The sequence below is a fragment of the Anomalospiza imberbis genome, chromosome 6, assembly GCF_031753505.1.
Source record: "Anomalospiza imberbis isolate Cuckoo-Finch-1a 21T00152 chromosome 6, ASM3175350v1, whole genome shotgun sequence".
Lineage (NCBI taxonomy): Eukaryota > Metazoa > Chordata > Aves > Passeriformes > Viduidae > Anomalospiza > Anomalospiza imberbis.
The window spans coordinates 15198293-15222142 of record NC_089686.1 but is presented as its reverse complement, the minus strand read 5'-3'; the positions used below and the strand labels follow the sequence as shown (position 1 = coordinate 15222142).

The 23850-nt window shown below is 38.0% G+C and overlaps 2 protein-coding genes and 1 long non-coding RNA gene across 5 annotated transcripts in view; 1 reads left to right on the top strand and 2 right to left on the bottom strand.

Annotated features, from left to right (window-relative positions):
• PPP4R4 (protein phosphatase 4 regulatory subunit 4) overlaps positions 1 to 4483 on the top strand; it is a 59963-nt gene extending 55480 nt beyond the window's left edge. For all 3 annotated transcript variants that reach the window (XM_068192528.1, XM_068192529.1, XM_068192530.1), the window contains one exon: positions 3320 to 4483. In XM_068192528.1, coding sequence (XP_068048629.1) covers positions 3320 to 3344 — 25 coding nt within the window. In that variant the 3' untranslated portion in view covers positions 3345 to 4483. The remainder of the gene's footprint in view (positions 1 to 3319) is intronic.
• A 2342-nt stretch (positions 4484 to 6825) lies between these two features.
• SERPINA10 (serpin family A member 10) lies at positions 6826 to 12662 on the bottom strand. The gene is made up of 4 exons (XM_068192527.1): positions 11873 to 12662; positions 10666 to 10939; positions 9823 to 9970; positions 6826 to 7038 (listed from the first exon to the last, which is right to left on the bottom strand). The coding sequence occupies exons 1-4, from the start codon at positions 12591 to 12593 to the stop codon at positions 6847 to 6849; spliced, it is 1335 nt and encodes a 444-aa protein (XP_068048628.1). The 5' UTR covers positions 12594 to 12662; the 3' UTR covers positions 6826 to 6846.
• LOC137475336 (uncharacterized) lies at positions 7303 to 8451 on the bottom strand. Its single transcript, XR_010999824.1, has 2 exons — positions 7559 to 8451; positions 7303 to 7462 (listed from the first exon to the last, which is right to left on the bottom strand). It is a non-coding gene; the product is annotated as an uncharacterized lncRNA (long non-coding RNA).
• Positions 12663 to 23850: the final 11188 nt, after the last annotated feature.

Genomic DNA, 23850 nt, shown 5'->3' with positions numbered 1-23850 from the left:
ATTTATCTTGAGAAGATGAAATGTAATGGAGTGCTACATAGTTTAAAAAATTAGGTGTACTCAAAACCTCATTTTCGTTCACCCTGATCACTGTATGCCTCTTTTCCTTGCTTTAAAACCAGAAAATTAGTTCATATGTTGTAAATATTTTTAGCAATCTCTAGAAATTCCAATTACTTGCTGTCCCACAAGGATTTGGGGAAAATGAATGGATTAATATTCACAAAGCAGTGAGGTGCAAAGGTTAGTTAGACATATTTTTTTTATATCACATAAAAAGTTTACAAATTCCAAAGGTTTTTCTATCTTTCATTTAAAATAAAACTGATGTCTTTTGTTTAAATACAGAGGGACAGGAAAAGGCTCACACAGAGCAGTTTGCACTTTGGTCTTCAGGCAGGAGAGTGGAAAGTAAAGAACACAGCTTCGAGTCTCTATGTACCATTCCCAAATGAATACCCTAAGAGCAGAGTATTTTAAAGTAGGTATCTGATCAAGTAGGTGCTTTGCCTGGTTCAGAAAGTCCCTGAACTACATAGGGTCAGGAGTTAAAGAGGATGTAAAACATTTTTGGGAAAAGAAGAGGAAGCTTAGGATGTCCTACATTTAGTTCTGAATAAGAGTTTTAGTGTTCTGTGTTCTTGAGGAAAAAATCTCTCAAGTTGGTCTAATGTCTGCTGTGTAGATTCAACCTCTTGTTTGTAAACTGACCCAATGCTTAACTGTTTTCAAAAGAAATTGAAGCAGCTTTGTAGGAAGATATTAAGAGATACAGATACAGGAATGTTTGGTGGTAAATGCACTCAATCACAGACATGTTTAGCTGTACTTTTTTATCCTTCTTTTACTCAGGAAGTCAGGCCTGATGCTAAGTATATGCACATTTAAATAAAAAAAACAACAGCAAAACAACAAAAATGTCAGTTTCAAGGAAGCATTATTTTCTAAGTTTAATGATGGAAGAAATTGATATCCAAATATATAAGCAGATCAAAGAAATCAATCTGTGAGAGGTACAATTGAATAGATGCTCATCAATGAGCATCACCTTTGGTGAACTAAGGCAGAAAACTCACTAAGGTGAGAAAATAATAATTGTATGTTTTTTTACACTGTATCATCATGCAGATTCACTTATGTGCTGGTTAAAATTTGCACTGACCATCTCAATTCTCTCAAGACCTAACTTTTAGTTTCCTGGTTCTGCAACTTGAGTAGGGTAACTTCTAATATGTTTCTTTTTCTAAGTAAATATGTGGGCAGTAACACAATAATTAAAGTGTAAGCAGATAAAATTAATGATTTTTAGTTTGAAGTGATATATGATTGGATAAAATTAGGATTAAGTCTAATATTTTCCATACAATTTCTCTACAGAATATTGGCAAATGCTCACTTTTGACAATATAATGCAGTTTGCAGGCATGAAGAATTTCTGATTTCATATAGGATAGTGCTCCAGGAGTCTTTCAAAACTCAGAGTTACTTCGGTGGAGAACTGAAGTCTTTTCTTACCACACTCATGCATTCAAACATTCAGTTTGAACTATCTCATAAGTATGTGCCAATTAAAGTTTTATCTCTTTTTGAAAATAACATAGATGCAAGAAAAAAAAAGTAGTAAATCATGATCCAGTATTCACAATCGGGTGACAAGGAAGTACTGTTTTAGTGTAGGTGTCAGTTGCTAGGTCTTGGGTATTACTTAGGCCATAGAAAATACCAGAATTATGCTAAAGCAGCACCCATATAACTTAATGAGGGAATTCAAAAGGGATGACTACCTGCTTCAAGTACCTGATGGAATGGGAAAGAATCACAAAGGGCACTGGTTAAGTACTTTGTCCCACAAGAGATCTTATTTAATAAGCAGACCAGAGAAGTTTTTCTGACTTCCTTTTGAAGAGTTGCCAGTTAGATCATGAATCATCCTAGTGCAGACATTGACATAAATCATGAACACTGTGTTCTATCAAGCAGTCTGATCTTGTATCATTAAGCTATGTGGCTTTATTATATTCTTTTCATTGTTTTCAGCTTTATGAGATTGTTAGATATAAGATGTTTTGCTTGAGTTTGTAGTGCTATAGTATGACTGCAAATGTTCAACATGCAATTGTTTAAAACTGTTTATAAACTTTATAGATTCATCAATGAATATGTCCACTTTGTAGATAGCATTTAAGTATTTTGCATCTTGCCTATAGACATACAGATATTGGCTAATTTTATTTCACTTTGAATCAAAACTTTCTTCAAGGATGTGTGGTACATGTTTTCTATCTTGTAAAAAGTGGGAGTAGATTTATTGTTGCATAAAAATTAATTTTCTAATTTATTATTAGAAATTTCCAATTTATTACTAGAAATTTAATTTTTATGCAACAATAAATCTAAATAAATATCAGTATTTTATAAGATGTCCACAACTGACATGTAAGACTTCCAGTTTGGTGCATAACCATGATCTTACAGTTATATGTTCAAGATAAGCATCTTCAAGTAATGTCTTTCATCCAGTCATATAATTGCTTAGAAAGTTAAGCACAAGATGAAATAGTTCTGCTACTGATCTACTACACTTTCAGTTGGTTTCTTACAGCTTTTAATCATGTTTTTATCATGACATTTAAGTTGGTAGAAGTTCCAAGTTCCATGGGACTGGCTTCTAATTTGTGTCCCATTTCTGTGATGAAGATAGTAGGGATCCTGACACTGGTACATTATCATATAATATATGCAGTTTTTAAATATTCAGCAGTTTTAAAACAGTTAAACAGAACAATATATCATTTTACTTGTAAATGATACTGTAAAATATTGATGCAAATTAATATTTCCAAGAGTTCTGAAAGTTCCATCCCCTCTTGGAAATATTTCTGTCTGATACAAATAGTTGTTAATTGACAGCTACAGCTCTTTGAAACTGAAAAACAGTATATCTAAAGATTAAAAATTTAAGGCATGAAAAATCCGGAAATTACCCAAATGACCTTGTGGTCGACAGAACACGTAGAAATCACAGTGTAATGTGCCAGACTTTTGGCACTTTTTGTAGCCATGAGTAGACTGCTTGTGCCACCTTAATCATCTCACTCAGATGGATCTCTACAAGAACTTCTTTAGACACCTGAATGGAGAACTTCACCCTTCAGAATATATCCCTTTGGCTTTTTCAGTGGGTGAAATAGAGCAGCTCGTAATTTTTAAAGTACAGCAACTAAGAGTTAAAATGTTCTGCACAATAGCAGTTTAATATGTTATGCAATTTAATAATATAGTAACAACATATTATGTGTGTTTCTTCTTTTGTATGAAGAAAAAACAGAAAATCAAATTCCTAGATCATCTGACTGAAAAATGAGGGAACCAGGGACTGGAGGAAGCAACGTTCTGATGGGATAAGGTGGCAGCAGCAGATGGGACTCTTTAATGCCTGGACTGAATAAAATGCATCCTGCAATGTTAAAAATTTAAAATAAATCTTTTAAATAAAGTTCCAAGCTGTAAAATATGTTCTGATAAACAATGTAATGGTTGCAGAATTCTAACATCGTAGTGAAATGATATGAACTATAACTTCAGCTATGTGCTCTTAACTGCTGCAGCTAAGGAGAAGATTGTGTTTTCTTCAGTTATGTCTTTGTAGTTTGAAGTCTTGGATTTAGAATGAACATACCCATTATTTAATTTACTTATCTACAATCTTAGCAACCCTTAGCTTTCATATTTTAAGGAAGAAGTAGAAGGAATTGTTATGAATATGAAAAAGGAATCCCACATTTTAAAGAATCTGCAAACCTAATTTAAGACCAAAGTCCAGAACCTCTGGTCAGGCTATAAAAAACCATAGACTGTTGAAGCATTGTGCTGTGAATTTGGAATTATGCTTTTACAAGTACTAAGTTCATAAAAATTCTGTGTAAGTTTCAAAGCAATCTAAAAGCAAATGTCTCCAGATGATGTAAAAAAAAGTTTTATTTCATAAGTTTTATTGTATAAATACTTGTTTTAATTTTAGTATTTCAAATTGTATTTTCACTTTAATAATTTATAATAAGGAATCTAGTTTTTAATTAGCTGGTATTGCAAGCTGTCATGGTTCAGTGGTGTCATCTGCATTTGTTTGTATTAAATGCTAATGTTTCTGTCAAAATTTATGTGGAAAAACATGCAATCATATTTGGAAAAGTTCTATTTATGCCAATACTTGAGAGAGGGATTATGAAGCTATTGTCAGCTTCCCTTTCAAAATGGAGGCAGCATAAATATATTGATATCAGAAATATATGGTTTTTTAAATCTGTTGGTGTATGATAAAGATGGTTTGGTCTGTGTATGCATATGTGTGTGTGGTTACTTTTTATAATGTAAAAATATGAATGATGATTTACTCAAAATAAAACCTAGGACAATGCTGTACATGCATGTTCTTGAAAAAAAATTCTCAGGGCATCTTTTATAATTAAAATAAATAAAAGCACTTACCTATGGAGGGTATTTATTTAAAATAGTAATAATGCTGAATGTATGCTTTCTTGTATGAAGTACAGAATGTTTCTTTGGATTAAGCACTGTCTAAATGCTTAAGCTTCCTACACCTCAGATTTAGCAATATTCTCTGTCTTAAGTCACAGGCATTGTTTGGGTTCTGTGGAAATACTTAATTTTTCAGTTTGTTTTGCAGCCTGGCATAGGATTTTGTAAATCACATATTTCTTTAAAAGCTTCTTTGAGTTTTATGATGTTTAACATTCAGTATTGATACAGGTGTACAGATGACCTGGGCTGGCTCCTCCTGGGTTCTGCTTTTGGTTCACTAATGCAGACAGATACTCCCAGTTCCCCAGGCACTGCTGACTCAAGTACCAGCTACAGCTGCTCACCTGGGCCACAGGAGACTGCTCAGGCTGTTCTTGGTCTCACCAAACTCAGATCATCAGTAGCCAGCTGCAGAACAGGACTCAAGACTGTGTTTGCCTTTTCAATGCCTTGCAGAGCAACCAGTAAGTTCAGAAAACTGAAGCTCTTTCTCCCCTTAATAAGGAGGTAATGAATTCTGTAAACAGTCTGTCTTTTGTTCCTTCTTGGCTGTCACTGTTTTGTCATTTTAAACTGATTAATTTATTTAATGCTGATAACACGTGCTCTACTCAATAACTTAAAATTCCTTCAATGTAATCTTAAATGCTCTGTTTTGATATTTTTTGGACTGGACATTTTCTTTGTGCAATACCTCTGGTGTCTTGTGCATGCTCTCATCAGTCCTTTGCACTACAGACCTCCATCCAAGCAGTCTTTTTAGGGGCCACTTACTTCTGGGTTAGTTCTCTTAAACAGCAACAATGCATTTGAACCCTTATACCTGCTGGTCAGCTGTAGCTCTAGAATAACAGCTGAAGGTCAACTGTGCAGTGGCATTTGTTGGTTTTCATCTAGACCAGTGGCAGGAAGGAGTGATTCTTTTTCTGGGTACATTTGTAATGCAGTTTGGAGTTAGGTTAGATGCACCTTCATAGTCTAGTCAGATAGCAGAGCCTGCCTCCTAAGTCCTTTTGTGAGGAGGGTACATCAGTGTCTGGGCTGTTGTGGGCAGACACCAAAGGTAACTGAGGTGATTTTTAGAGATGTATCAGCTTTATCCTGTCATGTATCTTTTGTATCTTCTCTAGCAGAGGTATCTTGTGTTTACTGATAGACACCTGTGAAGTTCCTTGTCAAATGATCTTGAAAAGTCTTCTGGTCCTTTTTGGGCAATTATTTTGTGAAGGTTGTATGAGCAAGCAGAATAAGCTGACATCTGTTAGTTACACAAACCTAGAAGTAGCTTTTTAATTGTTTCATACTTTATACATAGGACTCTGCCAATTAAAATCTATTAAATGTTAATATCTTATTCTGTTGGATGCACTGCTCTACTTGAATAAAGGAAATTGTGGTTAGATCATGGAAATATTTTTCTGAAACACCATGGCAACTCCTTTTGGATTTTAGGATCAACTCTGTGAATAGATTTATTACACTTTAATGGAGGTATGTTTTTTCCTACCAAAGTCTGCCTTATTTCAGTTACAGAGTCCTGTTACATAGTTCACCCTGGAGTCTAGATGATATTACAGGTAGAAATTCTGGGGTTAGGAGAAGGCTAGCTTTGTGCTATGAAACAGTACAGGCCAGTTTTTCCAAAATCAGAGTACCTAAGTTATTTTTCAGAACTATTTTGTTTTTAATTCAAAGAATATTTTTAAGGCACATCATGTACTCTGAGAAAATTAGGTGATTTGATAGTCTGGACAAATGCTTTGAAAGAGGTCACACTCAGAAGGTAGACTTAATGATAGACTTATTTTCTACAGTTATGAAATAAAGATCTCTAGACAAAGGTTATAAATTCTCTTTTAGGACTTGATACTGCTTCTGTTTTAATAACTGGCAAAATTCTGCTAACACTGAGGTCACTGGGCTCTTCAGTCTCTTTGTAACAGAAGATAACATTGAGGAATCTGCGGTGTTTGGGAATGAGCTTTCTGAATATTTTGGCATTTGAATGTCTGGGGCTTTTTATTCCTATTTATCACTAAAATACTGGTTTTTGAAATTTCATTTCTGTGGTTGTTGGGTTTTCTTTTACCAAAGGTAGATTTTACATGTCACATTTTTGTTGCTTTGAGCCTTAATGAAGTTAGCTTGTTGTGTGGCATTAATAAAATATTGCTAGGATGACCTAGTGCTAGCTAGGAGAGACAAAACAGGTTTTCACATGTATATTTCAGTGTCTTTATTATAAAATAAATTAATAAAAATAAAGCCTCTTACATACCAATGAATAGAAACTATTACCTTTATTCACATTTCTGTTGGATCAATCACCCTGCCAATGAAAAGTAATGTTTTAAAAGTTTCTTCAAAAATCATGAAAAGGAATGGCCGGTCCACTTTGATGACAGGGGGCACTGTGAATGCAGTTATTTCTGAGCCACTTGCTGCTGCAGCCTCAGTTCCTTCTTCATCCACTTCAATAACTGCATTTTGGACAACCTGAAGTGCGAGGTAGAAATAAGAATGTGACAGAAGTAAATACTAACATGAAGAATATTCTTCCAGGTGAAGGTATTCAGTTGAAGTAGGATTCTGTTAAGCATTAAAATGAACAGTTCAGTGCAATCTACTTCTGTTAGAGGAGTCAGCACAGCCACTATGCTCACAGTGTGGATGCCAGTTCAGGAGTCACTGCACTTTTCCACATTTCTGAGCACAGACCTCACTGAGAGATTGGGGGTTTTGCATGAAACAGCCATTGCATTTGTGTAGAGTGCTCCTCTTTGACACCTAACTGTGCAAAGGTGTTTCTCAGTTGTAGGAAATGTGTCACAAACGAGTCACAAACACTGACTGGCCGGATATGTCATTCACAGCTGATTTTGTGAGAACTTAGGGAAATGCACCAATCTTTGTTTTTCCCCTGTATATTTCTAATTTGTACATTTGGTAGCACGGACTAAATATGTAGAACAATGAGGTACAGTCGTGGATTGGTTTGAATATTTTCCAGTCCCACTGAAATTGCAGCCTGGCAGAATCTGATTTTTCATTTTTTCATCTTTTCCATTTTGTTATTTCAGCCTTCTTATATCTATGAGTGCTTCTGCTGTATTAGTATTTGTACTGGGGAACTGCCTGGTCATCTAGTGGATTTACAGCTCCTAAATTCCTAATTCTAGGAATTACTTATGTGAAAACAGTTGAAGGACTTCACCAGTGCTGAGGTTTCTGCTACATATTCTTAAATAATATTTTTGTCTTTCACAATTGCCAGGGACAGGATGCTCCTCTGGCAGTTCGTAACTGATGCACATATTGCTTCTAATATCAGTTAGTAGCTCCTGTTAAAGTGTGATTTTTTCATAACACAATAGAGTTAACTGCTGAGAATCAGCATGAAAGTTACATGATCAAGAGGAAGGCAGAAAAGTGCTGCGGATCACCATTAAATTTTCCAACTGTGAAATAGTTCATACCAAACTGAAATTCACTGCAATTTTATCAGTTAAATATTTATTCTTAAGATGTTAGATCTTCCCAGAAAGATTGTTTTGTTAAGCCACTGCAATTTTGAAAACCTGTAGGTCAAGCATAAGAGTTTTTGAAACTTGTATAGAAGTATTTATTATCCCACCCTGTTAAATGGCTAATCACAAAGGCTTCTATAAGGATTTGGTGTAGGGAGACTTGTAAGAGCAGCAGCAGAAGGATTCTTTCTCATAGGGTACAAATACCCAAAGGGAAGGTGCAAAGAAGGTGGTGCCAGGCTCGTCAGTGGTGCCCAGTGACAGAACCAGAGGCAGTGGGCACCAAGTGAAACACAGGAGGTTGGAACAGAGGAAGTTTGTACAGAGGACGTTCCCTCTGAACACAGGGAAATGCTTTTTCATGTGAGGCTGACTGAGCACTGGCACATGTTGCCCAGAGATACTGTGGATTCTTCCTCTTTGGAGATATTCAAGAGTTGTCTGGACATAGACCTCAGCAACTTGCTCTAGATGACTCTGCTTGAGCAGAGGAGTTGGACCAGGTGACCTCCAGAGGTCCCTTCCAACCTTAACCATTCTGTGATTCTGGGAAGCCTTTCCTGGAGTTGTGGTCCTGGATTGTCTCTGCCATACAACCTTCCACAACCACAAACAGTTGCTTGCTATAATTCCCTCACATAAGTTTATAAAGCTATGTTTTTAAATCCTGTGCCAGAGTAATTTTATTTGGATCTTGTTTATAAATTCATCTTCTTTCAGAACTTTTTTTTTACTTTTTCTCTAATGTATGAATTTGTATTTAGAATCCATTACTTTTCATCTTGTTCCACACACTCCGTTCTTGTGGGCACAGGTATCTCTGTGTGTTTTGTCTTTCATCTCCTTTCTTTGACCGTGCATTTTAATTTTCTGTTATCAGCAAATTGTCCTTTTTATAGAATAGCTGTTTCTTTTTCATAAGACATCTCTGGTCACACAGACCTATTCCTTCTTGATATTGATGTGATTGACAAATCCTTTGTCTTCCATTCTCTTCTGCTTCTCATTCTTTCTGTGTTTTCCATCAGTCTTCTGAAATTCACCTGTGGTCTGCCTTAAGCAGTGATACAAAATATCTCTTCCTGCTCCTCTTTTTCCATGGGGCTGTGTTCCTGTCTTCTGGGCTGATCACTGCCTTGCCTTTGCCTGTTTAAAGGTTCTTTGAAAGTTAGAGCATACAGAGTGAAACATCTGTATGGGTTGGAGTGCAAGTGTATTGTACCAATCTTCCTGTGAGATTCTGTTTTTTCTCTTCCATGGTATATGAAAGGAAAAGCAGGAGTGCTCTGACTTCTCTTCCTCACTGTTACCTTTTTGAGATTTTATTATTTAAAATTTCTAAGGTTCTTTATATTTTGAGAAGTATACCTGTCTCTGGACTGTGTATGAGGAGTTCTTTCCTTGAATTTCCTTTCTTGCCCTGGCTTTTGCCATTTGACTGTCATTTACATTGTATTTCTTGTTCTCAGTTTTTGTGAAATTGTGCTCATTCCCTGCCAACCATATTCCTCTTGAGGTAGAGCTTTTCTCCTGTGATCTGGGAGGTGTTGAGCACCTATGAGATGTCACTGCCCCTTACCTCTACACACCTCATACTTGAAGTGGGATCCATCCTGATTAAGATGTGTAGATTGCACATACCTGGCAGGTAAGGTACTTTGCATTAGTGTCCCTATAAATTTATGTGACCATCTTGGCTGGGCTGTTTATATACTATTATAATCCAAACAGCAAATAATTTTAGTGGGCTTACCTGTGAAACTGCTACATATTCGTGATCTGTCAGATGACTAAGATCTGCTGAATGTGTAAAGAGCTTTTTAATTCCAAGACCTTGAAGCAGTTTCTTCATTTTGTATTTTTGCTTTAGTTTAAACTTTGGAAATGAAATATCCACTTTTCTGTTAAAAAAAAAAATCAATGCAAACGGTCACTTGACTGCTGAAATGCACACTACTCAGGAATTAAGCTTTACACAGAAAAAGAAGGGACAAAAACTGGGGAGTCTCTGCTGGCATTTAAGTTGGCAGAAAATAATTTCTAACCTGTTGGCTGTCAGTGATGCTAGAAATCATTTCCTTCTCTGTATAAATACTTCCACCAGCAGTTACAGTGTCCTGATACCAGGGCAACACACTAATTTATTGAGTGGTGAAAACACTTTTCACTTCAGGAACTATATTTCACAGGAAACATTTGAGTTTACATTTTTATATTAAAATTTATCAATTCCTCTGGGTTTCCCCTGGTAAGAAATGTTTAATAAATGTCTAGATTTTTTGTGGATTTTGCTTGGCAGTACTGATTTAAGGAGAGAGGAGACCTAAGGGAGAATATGGAAAGACTCATGCCCTGACAGAGAAATTTTTAACTGAGATGAGCCGAAGTTTTGTCCCCTTGGAGTCAAAACTTTCACATGCCACTTGGTCTGTGGATAGGCCATTAATGGACCTCTACTCTGCAGACACCTCTTGCCACAAGATGCTACCTTGGGAAAAGGCTAGGCTTAGGAAGACCAGCTAATCTTTGCTGGGCTTTGCTGCTTTGCTGCAGTAGGCATCAAATACATTAGGGCCCCATGGATGTCAAACAATACCTGGTTTTCATGTTTCCAAGCCAGGATTCCACAAGCTCTGTAGTCAAATGATCTTCAATTGAAATGTAGTCTCCCTCTTTTTCTGGGATAACAATCAGCATGTGGGCATTCCCTTTGTAAGGTATCTTTATCACGGTGCATCTTAAGTTCTCATCAAAAGTTGAATTAATTTTATATGACTTGAACATCATAGGTACCTGTACGCTTCTGTATTTGTTTATGTGGAACGTCTCCATTTCTGTGAATTTGGAATTAAATGGATAGACCCACTTGCCTGAGGAAAGAAAGAAATTAGATAATTATGTGTGTTTAGATTTGTTCAGAAAAATGTTCTAAAAAGTTTAAAAGATATATTCTGAATCTAGTTGAAGTGGCTATCAGTTGTGTCTGGGACAAGTGGATGACAATTTCAGTATATCTTATATTTGTTGTATGTAATTTTTTTACAGAAAAAAAGTAATCCACAAAATAAACTGCTTCATTTGCACAGAAAGAATGAAATATTTTTCTAAGGTTGGTTAATTGCCACTCTAGTTCAGAATTTATGTTATCTTTGTTTTATCAATGCCTGGTGAGCATCTGACCTTTCCTAACATTTAACCGTCTCTGAAATTCTCTACCAGCTGTTCAGTATCCTGTATTTAATTTAATTATCCAATATTTTGGATAAAATTCACTTCTCCACGGAATGGTTTCTGCCCATCACTGGTATTTCTTTCCCTCACCCTGTAAGGTAATATAACGGGGTTCCTCTAGGGCAGATGATTCTTGTTGGAAATAGAGAAATCATTCTTGTTTCAATGATTTTGTGTACTATGTTAAAGTAGTCCATGATTTTATGCCCAGTATTCAGCATTTAAGACTATTGTGATTAAGACTTTTTTTAATTTTAATGAATGAATGAAAATAAAACATTGTTTCCTCTCATAAAGAGGGATAATTTGGAGATGGACTGAGATAGTTTGGTACAGGGCTTTTTGTTCCCTTTGAGACTCTATTGTATGGAAGACAGCATAGAAGAATTGTGGTTCCCTATAATGAAAATAATTTCCTATTAAATAAGCTTAATAGAAAAAAAGTAAACTTAGATAAAGACATAGAGAAAACAGGACATCTAAATTAATTTAAACTCTCCGTAATGTAGCTTAAGTTAGAGTCTTGATTCTCCTAATAAATAATTATTCTGCAAAGTTAAAACAGCAATTACCTTTGAAGAAAATGTAGTCCACAAGCACCAGTTTATTATGGCAGTCTAGCTCTTCAAAAAGCCCTGGGATTTTTCCTTTGGTCATTTTGTTAATGTTTTGATTGATGAAAAGTTTTGCCTGTGTTAAGTTTTCAAAGTCCACTTTCAGGAATTCCATATCAAAGTACTGCTTAGATAAATTCAGGAAAGACTCCTTGAGTTTGAAGTCCTTTTGAATAAAAGAAAGAATACCTTGCACGAGGAGAAATTCTTCATTCGTTGAGATGTTACCTATCAGTTGTTTAAACAAAGCTGGTAAATGTTGGTGATCCACTCTGTCCTTTACAGCATGGAGGTTTAGACCTTTTACAATTTGTCTGCGTGTTTCTCCTTTGGCTGCCATCATATAGACACTCATGAGAGCTGACACAGAAAGGGGAGAGATGATTACATTGTTATCATGTGTCATTGCAATTTTTCTGTAGAGGTTAAATCCAAAATTTGCAGTCTTTTCAGTGAAGTTGTGAAGAGTGAGGTCTTCAAAACCTTGGTCTTCAAAACCTTGATGTTCAAAAGGCTTAGAGATATTTTTGTGATGATACCACTCTTTGGAAATACTGATGTTACTTCTTTCCAAGAAATTACTCTCTTTTTCCTCCTTTGGAAATTTCGGTTTGATATCAGCCTGGATGAATTCAAAACATATTTCACTTAAGAGAAGTATGTAGATTCCTGTTTTCATGTTGACATCCAAAAACGAGCTCTTTAGAGTTGTTTTTTTTTTTCCTAGAAAAAAAGAAAAGCAACAAAATGACTTTTTAGTTTGTTCTTCCATTCACAATGCAAAAGGTCAAAGATGTAGTGAAAGGGTCTTTCTGCATCTTCAGGGTATATACTCCAAACCTGGGCAACAAAATGTTCAGAGAAGACCAGGCAGATCTTGCAGGACACCTCAGGCAAACCTTAGCATCAGACATTGTGTAAATTTGCAAATGAAATGCAGTTTGCAAGCATAAAGTGCAAATATGATTATCATCCATCTTTCCATAAAGCGATATATGAATTCTCTCCCATACAGCAGTGTTGAATTGCACCTTATGGAAAAATTTTGAATGGCTACAATCTTTGGAGATGCATTTTCCCATTGTAAATTAAATAGGATGTTCAAGACCACCAAACCTGCACAGATTCCTTTTGTATAGCAGTGGGAAAAGGGGTAAATGAGATTAAAAGATGGATTTTATGGCCTGTCATTAAAGTAGTAAGTGATTCAACAGTCTAGAATCACCTGGCAGTTGTTAACTACTCCTTTTAAGCTAAGGATCTGTAACAGCAAATTATGGTCATTGTATGATTTGTGATTTGGCATATGGGAAAGCTGGTTTTATCCGGTTTATTCAGAGTTCAGCTGAATTTCACAGTTGGCTGATTCAGGCTGTGGGAGTTAGTCCTGAAAAGGTATGTTGATGTGAGTACTGAGACATTTGGGTGCCAAGTCACGAGGTGCTTTTGGCAGTCAGGTGGTGTGCTATTTTCTTGTGAGATAATAGGTCACGTTCTGTACTTGCTGCAACACAGATGGGCTGTCATGACTTAATCGGGAGGCAGTGAATTCGATGAATGTTATGCCTGCTCTCAAGTGCATGGCAGACAGAGAACAGAGTAAAATACGCAGCAAATATGTTGTGAATATTTTTAAATTTATTTTTCTTTCCCATTAAGCCTTGATTTATTTTTAATGAGATTCCCAGTGTTTGGATTTTCAGGACTGGAGTAGGGAAGAGGATGACTTGACTTCAGCTCCTGCCTTGCTGGTCAAGCGGTGCATGTGATATCTGGAGTGCTGGGATACTCACTGTCCCCTGGCAGGCTGTGAAGCACTGCAGTTCAGAGCTAGTGCAGGAACTGCTGAGCATTCCTTCTGCTGTAGTGACCCACTTCTGTGGGAAGTAACACAGGCACAGAGGTCCTGTTCCTGCCACAATGCTGCACCTGCCCTGGCAGCAAAGAAGGAGGTTCTTTCCTCTGGGAGTCATCCCTACTTTGAAGAAGCATCCTTGGACACTGCAGAGTCAGCTCTAGTGAAGAGGCAGGGATTGGAAATTTTGCTTTTGATCATATTCAATGACAGGGAAAGGATTTTGTGCAGCAGCACTTCCTCCCTCTAAAAGAGCATCAGGCCTAACTTCTCACCAGGTACTGCAGAGTGCAAGCCCTTCCTCGTCTTTTCTAGACAGGGTGCAATTCCTGCACACAGCGTTGCGTTTGGCAGACATCACTGTCGCATCTCTCTCTGGGAGGTCTGGGACAGGACATGGCTCAGGTGGCCACCAGCTTCCCCCAGGAGATGTGAAGGGACTGGCTGGGCAAAGTGCTGAGCTGCCTTCCAGAGGGCTCTGCCTTCCCAACACAGATTGGTTTTGGACAGGAAGGGCAGGAAAAATGCAGAAGCTCTTATTTACAGGTTTATCCCAAACTATTCAACACTCAAGATTCCTGAATCCTCAAGCAAACACATGCATATATGCTACTGATTTGAACATGGGAATAAAAACCTTGCAGTTGCACTAAGTAATCACTGCAAATCTGAGATTGCAAACATTTAAAGTTAACATTAAAGCAGCTGTATCATTCACCTTTACTAGTTAGAGCATGTCCTCTAGAACTAGTAACAACAGTTCTGGGAATGATAAAGTAGAATTTATGTACATTATAGATTTGTATTTTTAGACCTGAGTGAAGCTTATTGCTAATTTTAGACAACTCACTTTATTTGTTGAGCAGACAGTTCATTAATAAATGTGTGTCAGAGCAAAGTGAATATTATTTCCATTTTAAGAAATATTTATTTCTAGTAATATCAGTATCAAAGAAAGAAGCTTCTTGTGCTTCTTCTTTTTCTTCTGAAAGCATTAGAGCAAGTGAAAAATCCATTAGAAACTGATTAAGGTCTACAACCATTTAAAACATCACATCTAGAGAATCATTGATAAATATGAAAAATTGCATTATATATATATATTAAAGATATAATAATCTTTCCTTTACAATCTAAATACTTCATATAAATATTATCTTACCTATTAGGTAGCTCTTCTGTTATGTTTCTCAATCAGTTATGTTTAAAAATGAGATGAAGGTGTCTGTCCCATTTAGAAGTTTTTGAACAAATATTTGCTCTTCCAAAGACTGATAATCTGGTTTTGTCTGTTATAAATTAACTGCTTTATAAACACTGAATATGTGATTCCTATAAATGGCATAATAAGGGAGGGTTATATTCCAGTAAATATGTTCTTTCATGAGAAACAAGAGAACAACAAATTCTGTGCATTTCGCCCTTCAGCAACCTATCAGGATGTGGCCCCCCACATCCATTAGCCGATGAGAATTATTTTTCAGGCAGACCTTGAGCTACTCAAGGGTGGAAGATGTATCCAATCCTGCTTAAATTATCCCCTTACATAAAATAATATGTCAATATTCACCAAGGCATGAGGGAGGGAGAGAGGGAGAAGGTAGAGAACATTTGTAGGGGTGTTACCAGCTCCCCAGCTCTGCAATTTGGCCACGCTTTGAGAGGAGAGGCCAGGGCTCCACTCCTTCTTTGAAGAACGTGCCAGGTACTCGGTGACGTATCAGTCTGCCAACATCAACTGCCATGGGAGGGATGTTCTCCCATGTTCTCTTCATGTTCTCCCATGAAATACAAAGTGGGCCAAGCCGATATCCCTGCAAAAGTTATACAGAGCTATGGGAGGCATTAATAAATTTTTTGAATTTTCAGTTGGTCTTGCTTGAACAGATTTGTGTCTTGAGCCTTATTATTTGGGCAAGGCACATTCTTTAAGACAGATAGTTCATTCAACAATTTCTCTAGTGCGGGATGGTCTAAACTCTTCACTGTTTTGATCATTGGCCTAATTCCAGATAAAACATACACATGGAATTCCCTATCTTCCCCTCATGCTCCTAATTTTTTTCAAAAATTCTCCCAAATGAAATAGAACACTTTGGATTTGGATTGTAAAAGAAAAATAATTTGGCTGCCAAATGTGAGATAAGGGTGCTATTCTCTAATTTTCCACTGAACTGAAAAAAATAAATGTTATATACAGGCTAAGTGGATGCATTAGATATTTTAGAAAGTCCATAAAGAATTAGGGCATCCAGGACTCAATTTAAAAAAGGCTTTTGTTTGTTGCTGATGAGTATTGCTTCTATAAGAGTGTTTCCTTACAAGACACAAGATTTCATTAGGAAGAGCTTAAGAACTGAATGTAGCCCCTCTGTTGTCTAACCAGGTTTGTATCCTTGTTGCAAGGATACCATACGGAAGGGCAGTTGTGGGGTTTATGCTCTTAAGGAGTTCAACAGAGGGGTCACAGAATCTACCTTCTTAAATTCTAATTTGTTTAAAGTAATTTAAAATATTCTTCCTTTTAGAAGCAATCCCAGTCATAATAGACCCCCAGTGTAGGCACTGTATTACAGAATATGGGGAAATAAGATGGGGTTACGAAAGCAGGCCCTGTAATGTCAGGCAGTCTAGTCCCTAAACATGAAAGAGCTCAACTGTGGATGCCCCACTGACTTCAGAACTTCTGTTTTCTATCCATGTGACTGGACTTTTTTTTTCCTACTTCCTAGTCTATATGTTTTTGTGGTTAATTCAGTTGGATTTGAAATTCAAATATCCTCTCATCACATGGAAGAAATTTGCATCTGATATGGCTGAACAAAGCTGCATTACTGTGGTGTGCCTCTGAATCTCTGTGTCTTCTGGAGACTGTGGTGCTGTGGTTGTGGCCCAAAAGAAAATACAAGGAAAACCTGATGGACACAGATCCCAGCTTTTGTGCTCAGCAAAATCAGCAGTTATTTGCAATGACAGTAGCAAACCAGCCTCTTCCTCCTTGCACCAGGACACTGACACATGTGGTCACTGCTGGAAGCTAAGACACTCAATATTGATGTTTAATATTTAAAAAATTAAATTGTTTATAGATGGTACTGAAAAGAGGGGTTTGAAGAAATCTTAAATTCTTTGAATCTCTAGTCTAAATCTTTGCTGGACCACAAAGCCCATATCAATCCTGATTTACCCAGAGGGAAAAAGAGGCTGTTATGAGATGTATTAGCTGTGTACAGAGATCTGAGAAAATTGTCTTCCTCTCTAGTTACCCACAAAGCCCCAGATACTTTTTTATGCCAGGTAACACCTTGCTGAGTGTATCCACCATACACTATCAGGAGTAACGTATTCCTCCCACCAACTCCTATTTATATTGTCAGTTGCCCTTTGGATTCAACAGAGCTTTCTGAGCAGTTAAACACCACACAACATATGGGTAACACTCTGCCAAACTATACATGTTCACAGAGTGATTTACTGGGAAAGGATTGCCAGTGTGTGACTCTGGCAGAATTGCACTTTTGCACAGTTTAGGACAGAACCACTTATGAAACCAGAACAAGCAAGGCCAATACAAGTGCACTGCTGCCCAGTCGTGTCTCTGCTGGGAGCTTGTTGCAGTGCTGAGGCTGGGCAGCAGTTGAGCTAAAGACTGTTCTCTAATATACAACTGGTTTTGGGTGCATATGCAACTCTGAAAAACTTGGCAGTGGTGATGCAGTCCAGGTTCTCGCCAATCTGTTTGACAAAGCCCTGTGACTCCTGAGTACCTGGGGGTAGACACTGCAGAGGCAGATTCAGCTGCTTGTTCCAAATAGTCAGAGAGTTTCTGTTATAAGACAGAATTCCTCCTTTTGCAGTTTTTGTGGGCTGCTTTTCCTCTTAATTTTCTCAGTCAGTTTTTTTTTTTTTTTTCCTGTGACCAGGAAGAAACCAGTCATCCTAATATTTGGGGTTTGGGGGCTTAGGTTCCCCGTGCTGATCTGATACTCCTCCCAGTTATGATCTCCTTGGAACAGAAATAGTTCTTAACTAAGTAATGCCTTTGTTCCACATTCCGTGACCCATTTTAGCAGTTTGTAACTCAACCACAGCTGAGATTCAAAGTGGGCTATGAGATATGGTGGGCATGACTGCACTATTGAGAGCAGGTTCCAGGAAGGAGATGGGTGGTTTAATTACTTGTATCTCTACCAGCTTCCCAGTGAGAGACTTTTTGGAACTGAATTTCTTGCCTTGCTCAAACAAGGCAGTAACTAAACAAATACATTTCACTCAAGACCCTGCAAATTTCTGTCCCCAGCTAGTGGCTGCCAGTTTGGCTCTCAAGGGCAGACACAGAGTATTTACAACTGTCTTGAGGGATCTAGGTGAAATCAGTCAGAAATACTGACCATACTGGAGACTGATGAGAAAGTAAGAAGTGTCAGTTCAGGAAAATATTTAGGCTGAATGTGATCTAACCTCTTCCACGTTTCTTAGACTAAACAAAATCCCAGGAATAGTGCAGGGGATGGATGATTTGCAGGGATCTGTACTTCTTCTGAAGTCTCACTGTGAAATTACTCATAACACATAAACTAACATGCTCCAACAGTTATAAAACAGCTCTTTATACAGTCTTCTGATCATCCTTACTTTGTCAACGAGCTGATTCATCAAGGTGACTGCTGCTTCTCCCACTCCAAGAACGCACAATATAATTGAAATCATCAGGACGCAACTGTGGCTCCAGGCCTACACTGTTCATAAGCTTGACTCTTTTTGTACAATTATGCCACTGTGCATGTGACAGGATCCCTGTAGTGAAAGCCTCTTTGGGAGGCACTTACTCCTGCATGTCACCTGGGGTGGGATGGGTGTACTACTGTACAAGGTGGACAGAGCAGTAAAGCTGTAGCAGCTCATAAATAGGGCGGAAGCATCTCCATTATGCTTTCAACTTCACAGTCAAGTGGTGCCTAAGTGTCCTTGAACACACAAATGAAAGTGTAATTGTCTGTTAATAACACATCTTACTGTGGAATCTTTTATAGGAAATGCAAAAATGACAAAACACTGTAACACTGTGTCCAGAGAAGTACTATCAATTTTCAGTAAGAGGTAAAACAATCATCTATCATGTATGATGGAAGTAGCACAAACCCTGGGTTTTTTCCAGGAAATAGAGTAAATGACCTTTTAAAGTTCCAAGCCTTGTTTCCTGTGATTATCTGACTTGCAGCAATGGAAAAATTTAATTCACAATTATTTATTTATCCTCCATTTTTACCTGCAAGTATTGAAGAGCTCTAGAAGGGGCTGGCTGGTGTTTGCTGAGCCCCATGGAGCCAGCAGGTGTCATCACAACCTTTAGTTCTCAGATGGGAAGAAGGGTAATTTTGTGTGTTTGGACAGCTGCTCTTCTCTGTGCCTTACTAGGTTTTTGTCATGAGACAGGACTTGAGCAGCCAGGAGACACAAACTTAAGAAAATGGCACTGGTAGATATTTCTGTTTCCAGGGAGGGCATTTCAAAGTTTCTCCAGTAGATGTGAAATGCAAGTGCATTTCTATTTTAAATTCCTGGAAAAAAATTCACACCGAAAGGCAGGAATTACAGAGTGTGTAATAGACTGGTATGTCTAAGGGGAAAAAACCTTTTTGTTGCACCTTCAGAATGGCAGAAAATTTTACAATCAATAACCTCTGATGACCTGAACTCGAAAAATTATCTATTTGCCCACTATTTCTTATCCAAATTCTCTATTTACATGCACTGCACATATATCTCCTTACTGCTGTGATAATCAATCTGAGTTCCTGGGACTTGCATTGTTTGACTGTCTGGCCTGAAGCAATTACTTGATGTAATGAAGAAATCTCTGCACTGTGGCCTCTGTAGCAGACATGCAAAAGGTGCCCTCTGGCACCTGGGAAATGTGCTGAGGCTTACTAAGTACCAATGAGTGCAGAGCAAAGAGCTCTGCATTGTGGGGTTGGGTACTTGTGCCTCTTAGGGGTTTTTCCACTTAAACAGAAATATCAATGCAGTAACCTGCTGCACGCTTGGCACTGAGCATGCTCTTCCCATTGGAGGATGCATGGATTGGATATTCAAAAGCAACACTTCTTCCTCAAGAAAGCTTGTATCTACCTGGCTGTGCTCTCATGGAGTATTTAAGCAGGAATCAGTTTTCATACAGGGCTTGGGGTCTTTGGTTGAGCTGCTCCAGCACATTATAATACCTCTTCTTCCATGAGACATGTCCATGCCTCTCTGGTTCTGCTCATTTCTACATGCTGGTCTGTGACCAGGCCCTTCCTGAGGTTTAAAGACAGTATCTGTGTTGTGATCTATGTCATAGATCTATGATCTCTTTTGAAGACAGTAACTACAGTATCTATATTTCCATTTTCTTTCTCAAAAGGAAAATTACTTAGGCAGTGAAATAATTAAGTGGACAGCAACCTCCATCTACGAGCTGTATAAGTACTCAAATATGGCTTTCTTTATGTTTCATAAGAATATTGTATTTAATATGTGGGCAGTGCCAGATGTGAGGTGTTAATTTTTCACTTCCTTGATTTAGGTGCTAATGTCACTTAGCAACCTTACTCATCTTTGAAATGGAACTTCTTAAGGATGCACATACATTGCTAGTGAGAAGATAATTTGTATTGGAAAAAAATTTGGCAAATGGAGCAAATGCATGAACCATTTTCAGTCCTGATGGAAACCAGGTGCTAAGCTTAAAGCTATTTTGAAAGATTTCTTTTAGGCCGCTACTCTTGCCAGAGCTGCTCTTCCCAGTTCCTGATATTTTCTGGTTAAAATGCCATCCAACTCTGAACCTTGAGTCAATAAATTTTCAGCTTGCAGTTTTTGAGATTTAGCTTATATTTTCTTTATCTCATTCTCTCTCTCTCTCTCTCTCTCACCTTCTCTCAACTGCATTTTATGTATTTTGAAAGTATTCTTTTTTTGCATCCACCATGACAAAATGATAAAGGTCTGAAACATACCAAATTCATGAAGCTGAATGACCTGATCCAGGGCAGACACTTTTATGGCCTGTACTGTGGGAGGAAGTGGTGAGCTCATCTTTGCCAGACATCAGATAATCCACACCAGAGAAGTTATGGAAACCAGGTTTCACTGAATCTGCAGGCCAGATAACTCTTTGTATGTACCAAAAAAGTGCAAATACATTTGCTTTCAGATACTTATTTTTATGCTAGAAATTAATCCCATCAATGTGTCAGAGGTAGATAAAATCTTAATATTCTCTTCCGGGATAACAAAGAGGAATGAGATATGTTAATGATTAACAGTTTTTGTATAAGTTTCCATTCCTGTAGGGTGATAGGACAGCTGGAAGGAGGAGAGAAGAAAAGGATGACAATCAAGGTTGCAGAAAGCTGAGACTTTATCAAAAAGAGCTCAGAAAAAGTAACCTTGTAGGCACTCAAAACCTGGCCCAAGATTCCATCAGTCCATGAAACATAACTGGCTGTTCAAGGTCTGTTCCTTAGCTAGTTCCAGCACGTTCCCAGGAGGCTGGCATGGACAATGCAGTCTCTCAGGGAACTCTCTGGGTCACTTGGAGTAAAAGTTGTGTTCCCACAGGATGTGGACCATGGGTCAGCTCAAAGCACCTTCACTGTCTGGACCCCGGTGGCTATTCTACTGTATGTTAGTCTTGCTTTTCTGTGCTACAATCATAACTACAGTATCAGCACTGTTCTTTATGCCTTTTCTTGGAAAGATTCCTAGCCTCCTACAGTCAGGACTTTGTGCCAAACTGAAGCATTTAAAAGCCTGTAATACACTGTATTATATATTCCTTTAAAGAGAGTGGTATCTCTAGTGTGGGAGCAGTCTTACTTCAAACACTTCCTGGGGCTGTGGCCAGATCAGAATAAGCGACTGAACACATCCAAGACATCCTTCTTACCTCCCAGAAGGACTCATCTAGCATCTTTACTTGTTCCTTAGGAATTTTTGATTGAAAGCACCTATTTTGCTCCCTATATAATGAAACAATTTTTGGATCCCACTGAAGTCGCTCTGTAGTAAATGATAGTAACCTTGGTCAGCATGTGATTATAGAATGAATGCAAGATTTCTGCATCATATAATTTGCTTTTGATGGAGGTATTCATTTTTCTTTTTGGCATTGTAATGAGCATGGAAGCATTTGCATTGACAGGAGGCTTAAATTACAAACTACCACCCATTTTTCTTCAGTGAGCAGTGGTGTCTTCAAGTTCCAGTCACTGTCCTTCTAAAGGACAGCCAGTCCTGTGGTCAGACTTCTTGTCAGCCAACATTTCTGTTCAGTAGAAGATAAGCTTGGGGTGAATATGATATTTCAGTTACATTTTATTGAGCAAGTGGCTATATTTAACAAGACTTTGCTCTCTCTGACCAAAAAGCAAACAAGTGCTCTTGTGAACACACAGTGCAGTAATAGCAAAGAATTGAGGGCTCTATCAAGAGACTGTAAGAGAACAGACTTTTTAAAATCATGGTTCATACACTTGCCACCCAAACCTGTATCTTCTACTTGACTGTAGTTATCCTACAGCTTAGGCACAAGGTAGCCATGGTAGGCTTTGGAAGATCTAAGCTTGGACAAAAAGATGCTCCCATTCTAAAGGAAGAATATAGTCATTGCACCTACTTTGATGCTTGTGGGAGGTCAGACCCAATGATAATCCACCCTGCCTGTACTCCATATAGGTTGGTCTGGCAAACATCTTTACTTTTAACCTGCTGCAGACATCCTGTCTTAACCCCTTCTTAGGCTTGTGTATGAGTAAGGCGGGTCATGTGTGACAATGTGCTCAGATGCTCAGCCTCCTGCTGTTGTGTACCAGATCAAATTGCTCTTCCCAGGTAAGTGTAACACCATGGGCTGCAGCAGATCAGGAGCACGAAACAGAAGATCAAAAATAGAGAACTGATGTTCTTCATATGAAAAAGAAACATATAAGATATAGACAGTTCCAGAAGTAAGGGGAAAAAAATACCAGGGCTTTCTGTGTGGATGTTTTATTGTTATATCAGTAAATTTTAGCTGACATAGGGCTGTTCACCTGAGGAAATAAAGCAGTGGAACTGCGAGGGAAAATGTTACTATCCTAAATCCTCATGTGAACTTCTGTTCTAGCATGAGTGACTTCTTGGGCGAGCTTAAACTCTCAAACTCTTCAGCAGATGACAAATAAAAAAAGTTTTTTTATGTCAGAACAAAAGTTTCTGTACAGAAAATTTTCAACTTAGAACTATAATATTTTAAACCAATCCTTTAAATGATAGCAGAACCTTGGTTTTGCATCCATCTAGTGTAATGGAAGGTGGAATGATTCAGCACATCACTGAATATAATTTTGGGAAATTTATTTAACTCTTTCTGCCTTTTTGACCAAAATTCGACATGTGAAGCCTTCCACTGCTAGCTAGCACCACAGGATTAGGTCTGTTGTCCCTCTGTGGCTGTGTGACTCCCATACTCAGCTGCCTTACACAGCAGCTCTTACTCTTGGCATGCCCAGACCTGCCTGGTGTTTTGAGTTCTCACTGAGAGCTGAGCCAGTGGGAGACTCCCTGTAGGAGCAATTACACCAGTACAGCTGTGCCTGTAGCAGTACAGCTCACGCTACTCAGGGAGGTGACATAAACAGTCTCTGTATGAGACAGTGGTATCATGACATAACTCCATTACTCCACTGAGCAGGCTGTGGGTTTAACTGCCCTTGCTCAGGCAAGAACCATTTTAGTAATTAATAATGCACATGCTGCAGTTTACGTTGGTAAGAGCGTGTCTAGTTCAAGTAGATGTGTTAGATTCAACTGCTGAGGCCAGTCCACAGCATGACACTGAAAGCCTGCAAGCAAACAAACTCTAACAGATGAGGTTGCAAAAGCAAAAGTTGAAGCCAGGCTACAAATTTTGACCTAAGCACACATGAAATGCAAATGTCTCATCTCTTTTCAGTTCTGCTGAAAAGAAAAATGAGCTGTGCAATGGAGTCTTTGCCCAGAATTTTATCTCCTAGTTTAAAATCAAGCAATAGGGAGTTGGGGTGGAAGAACAATG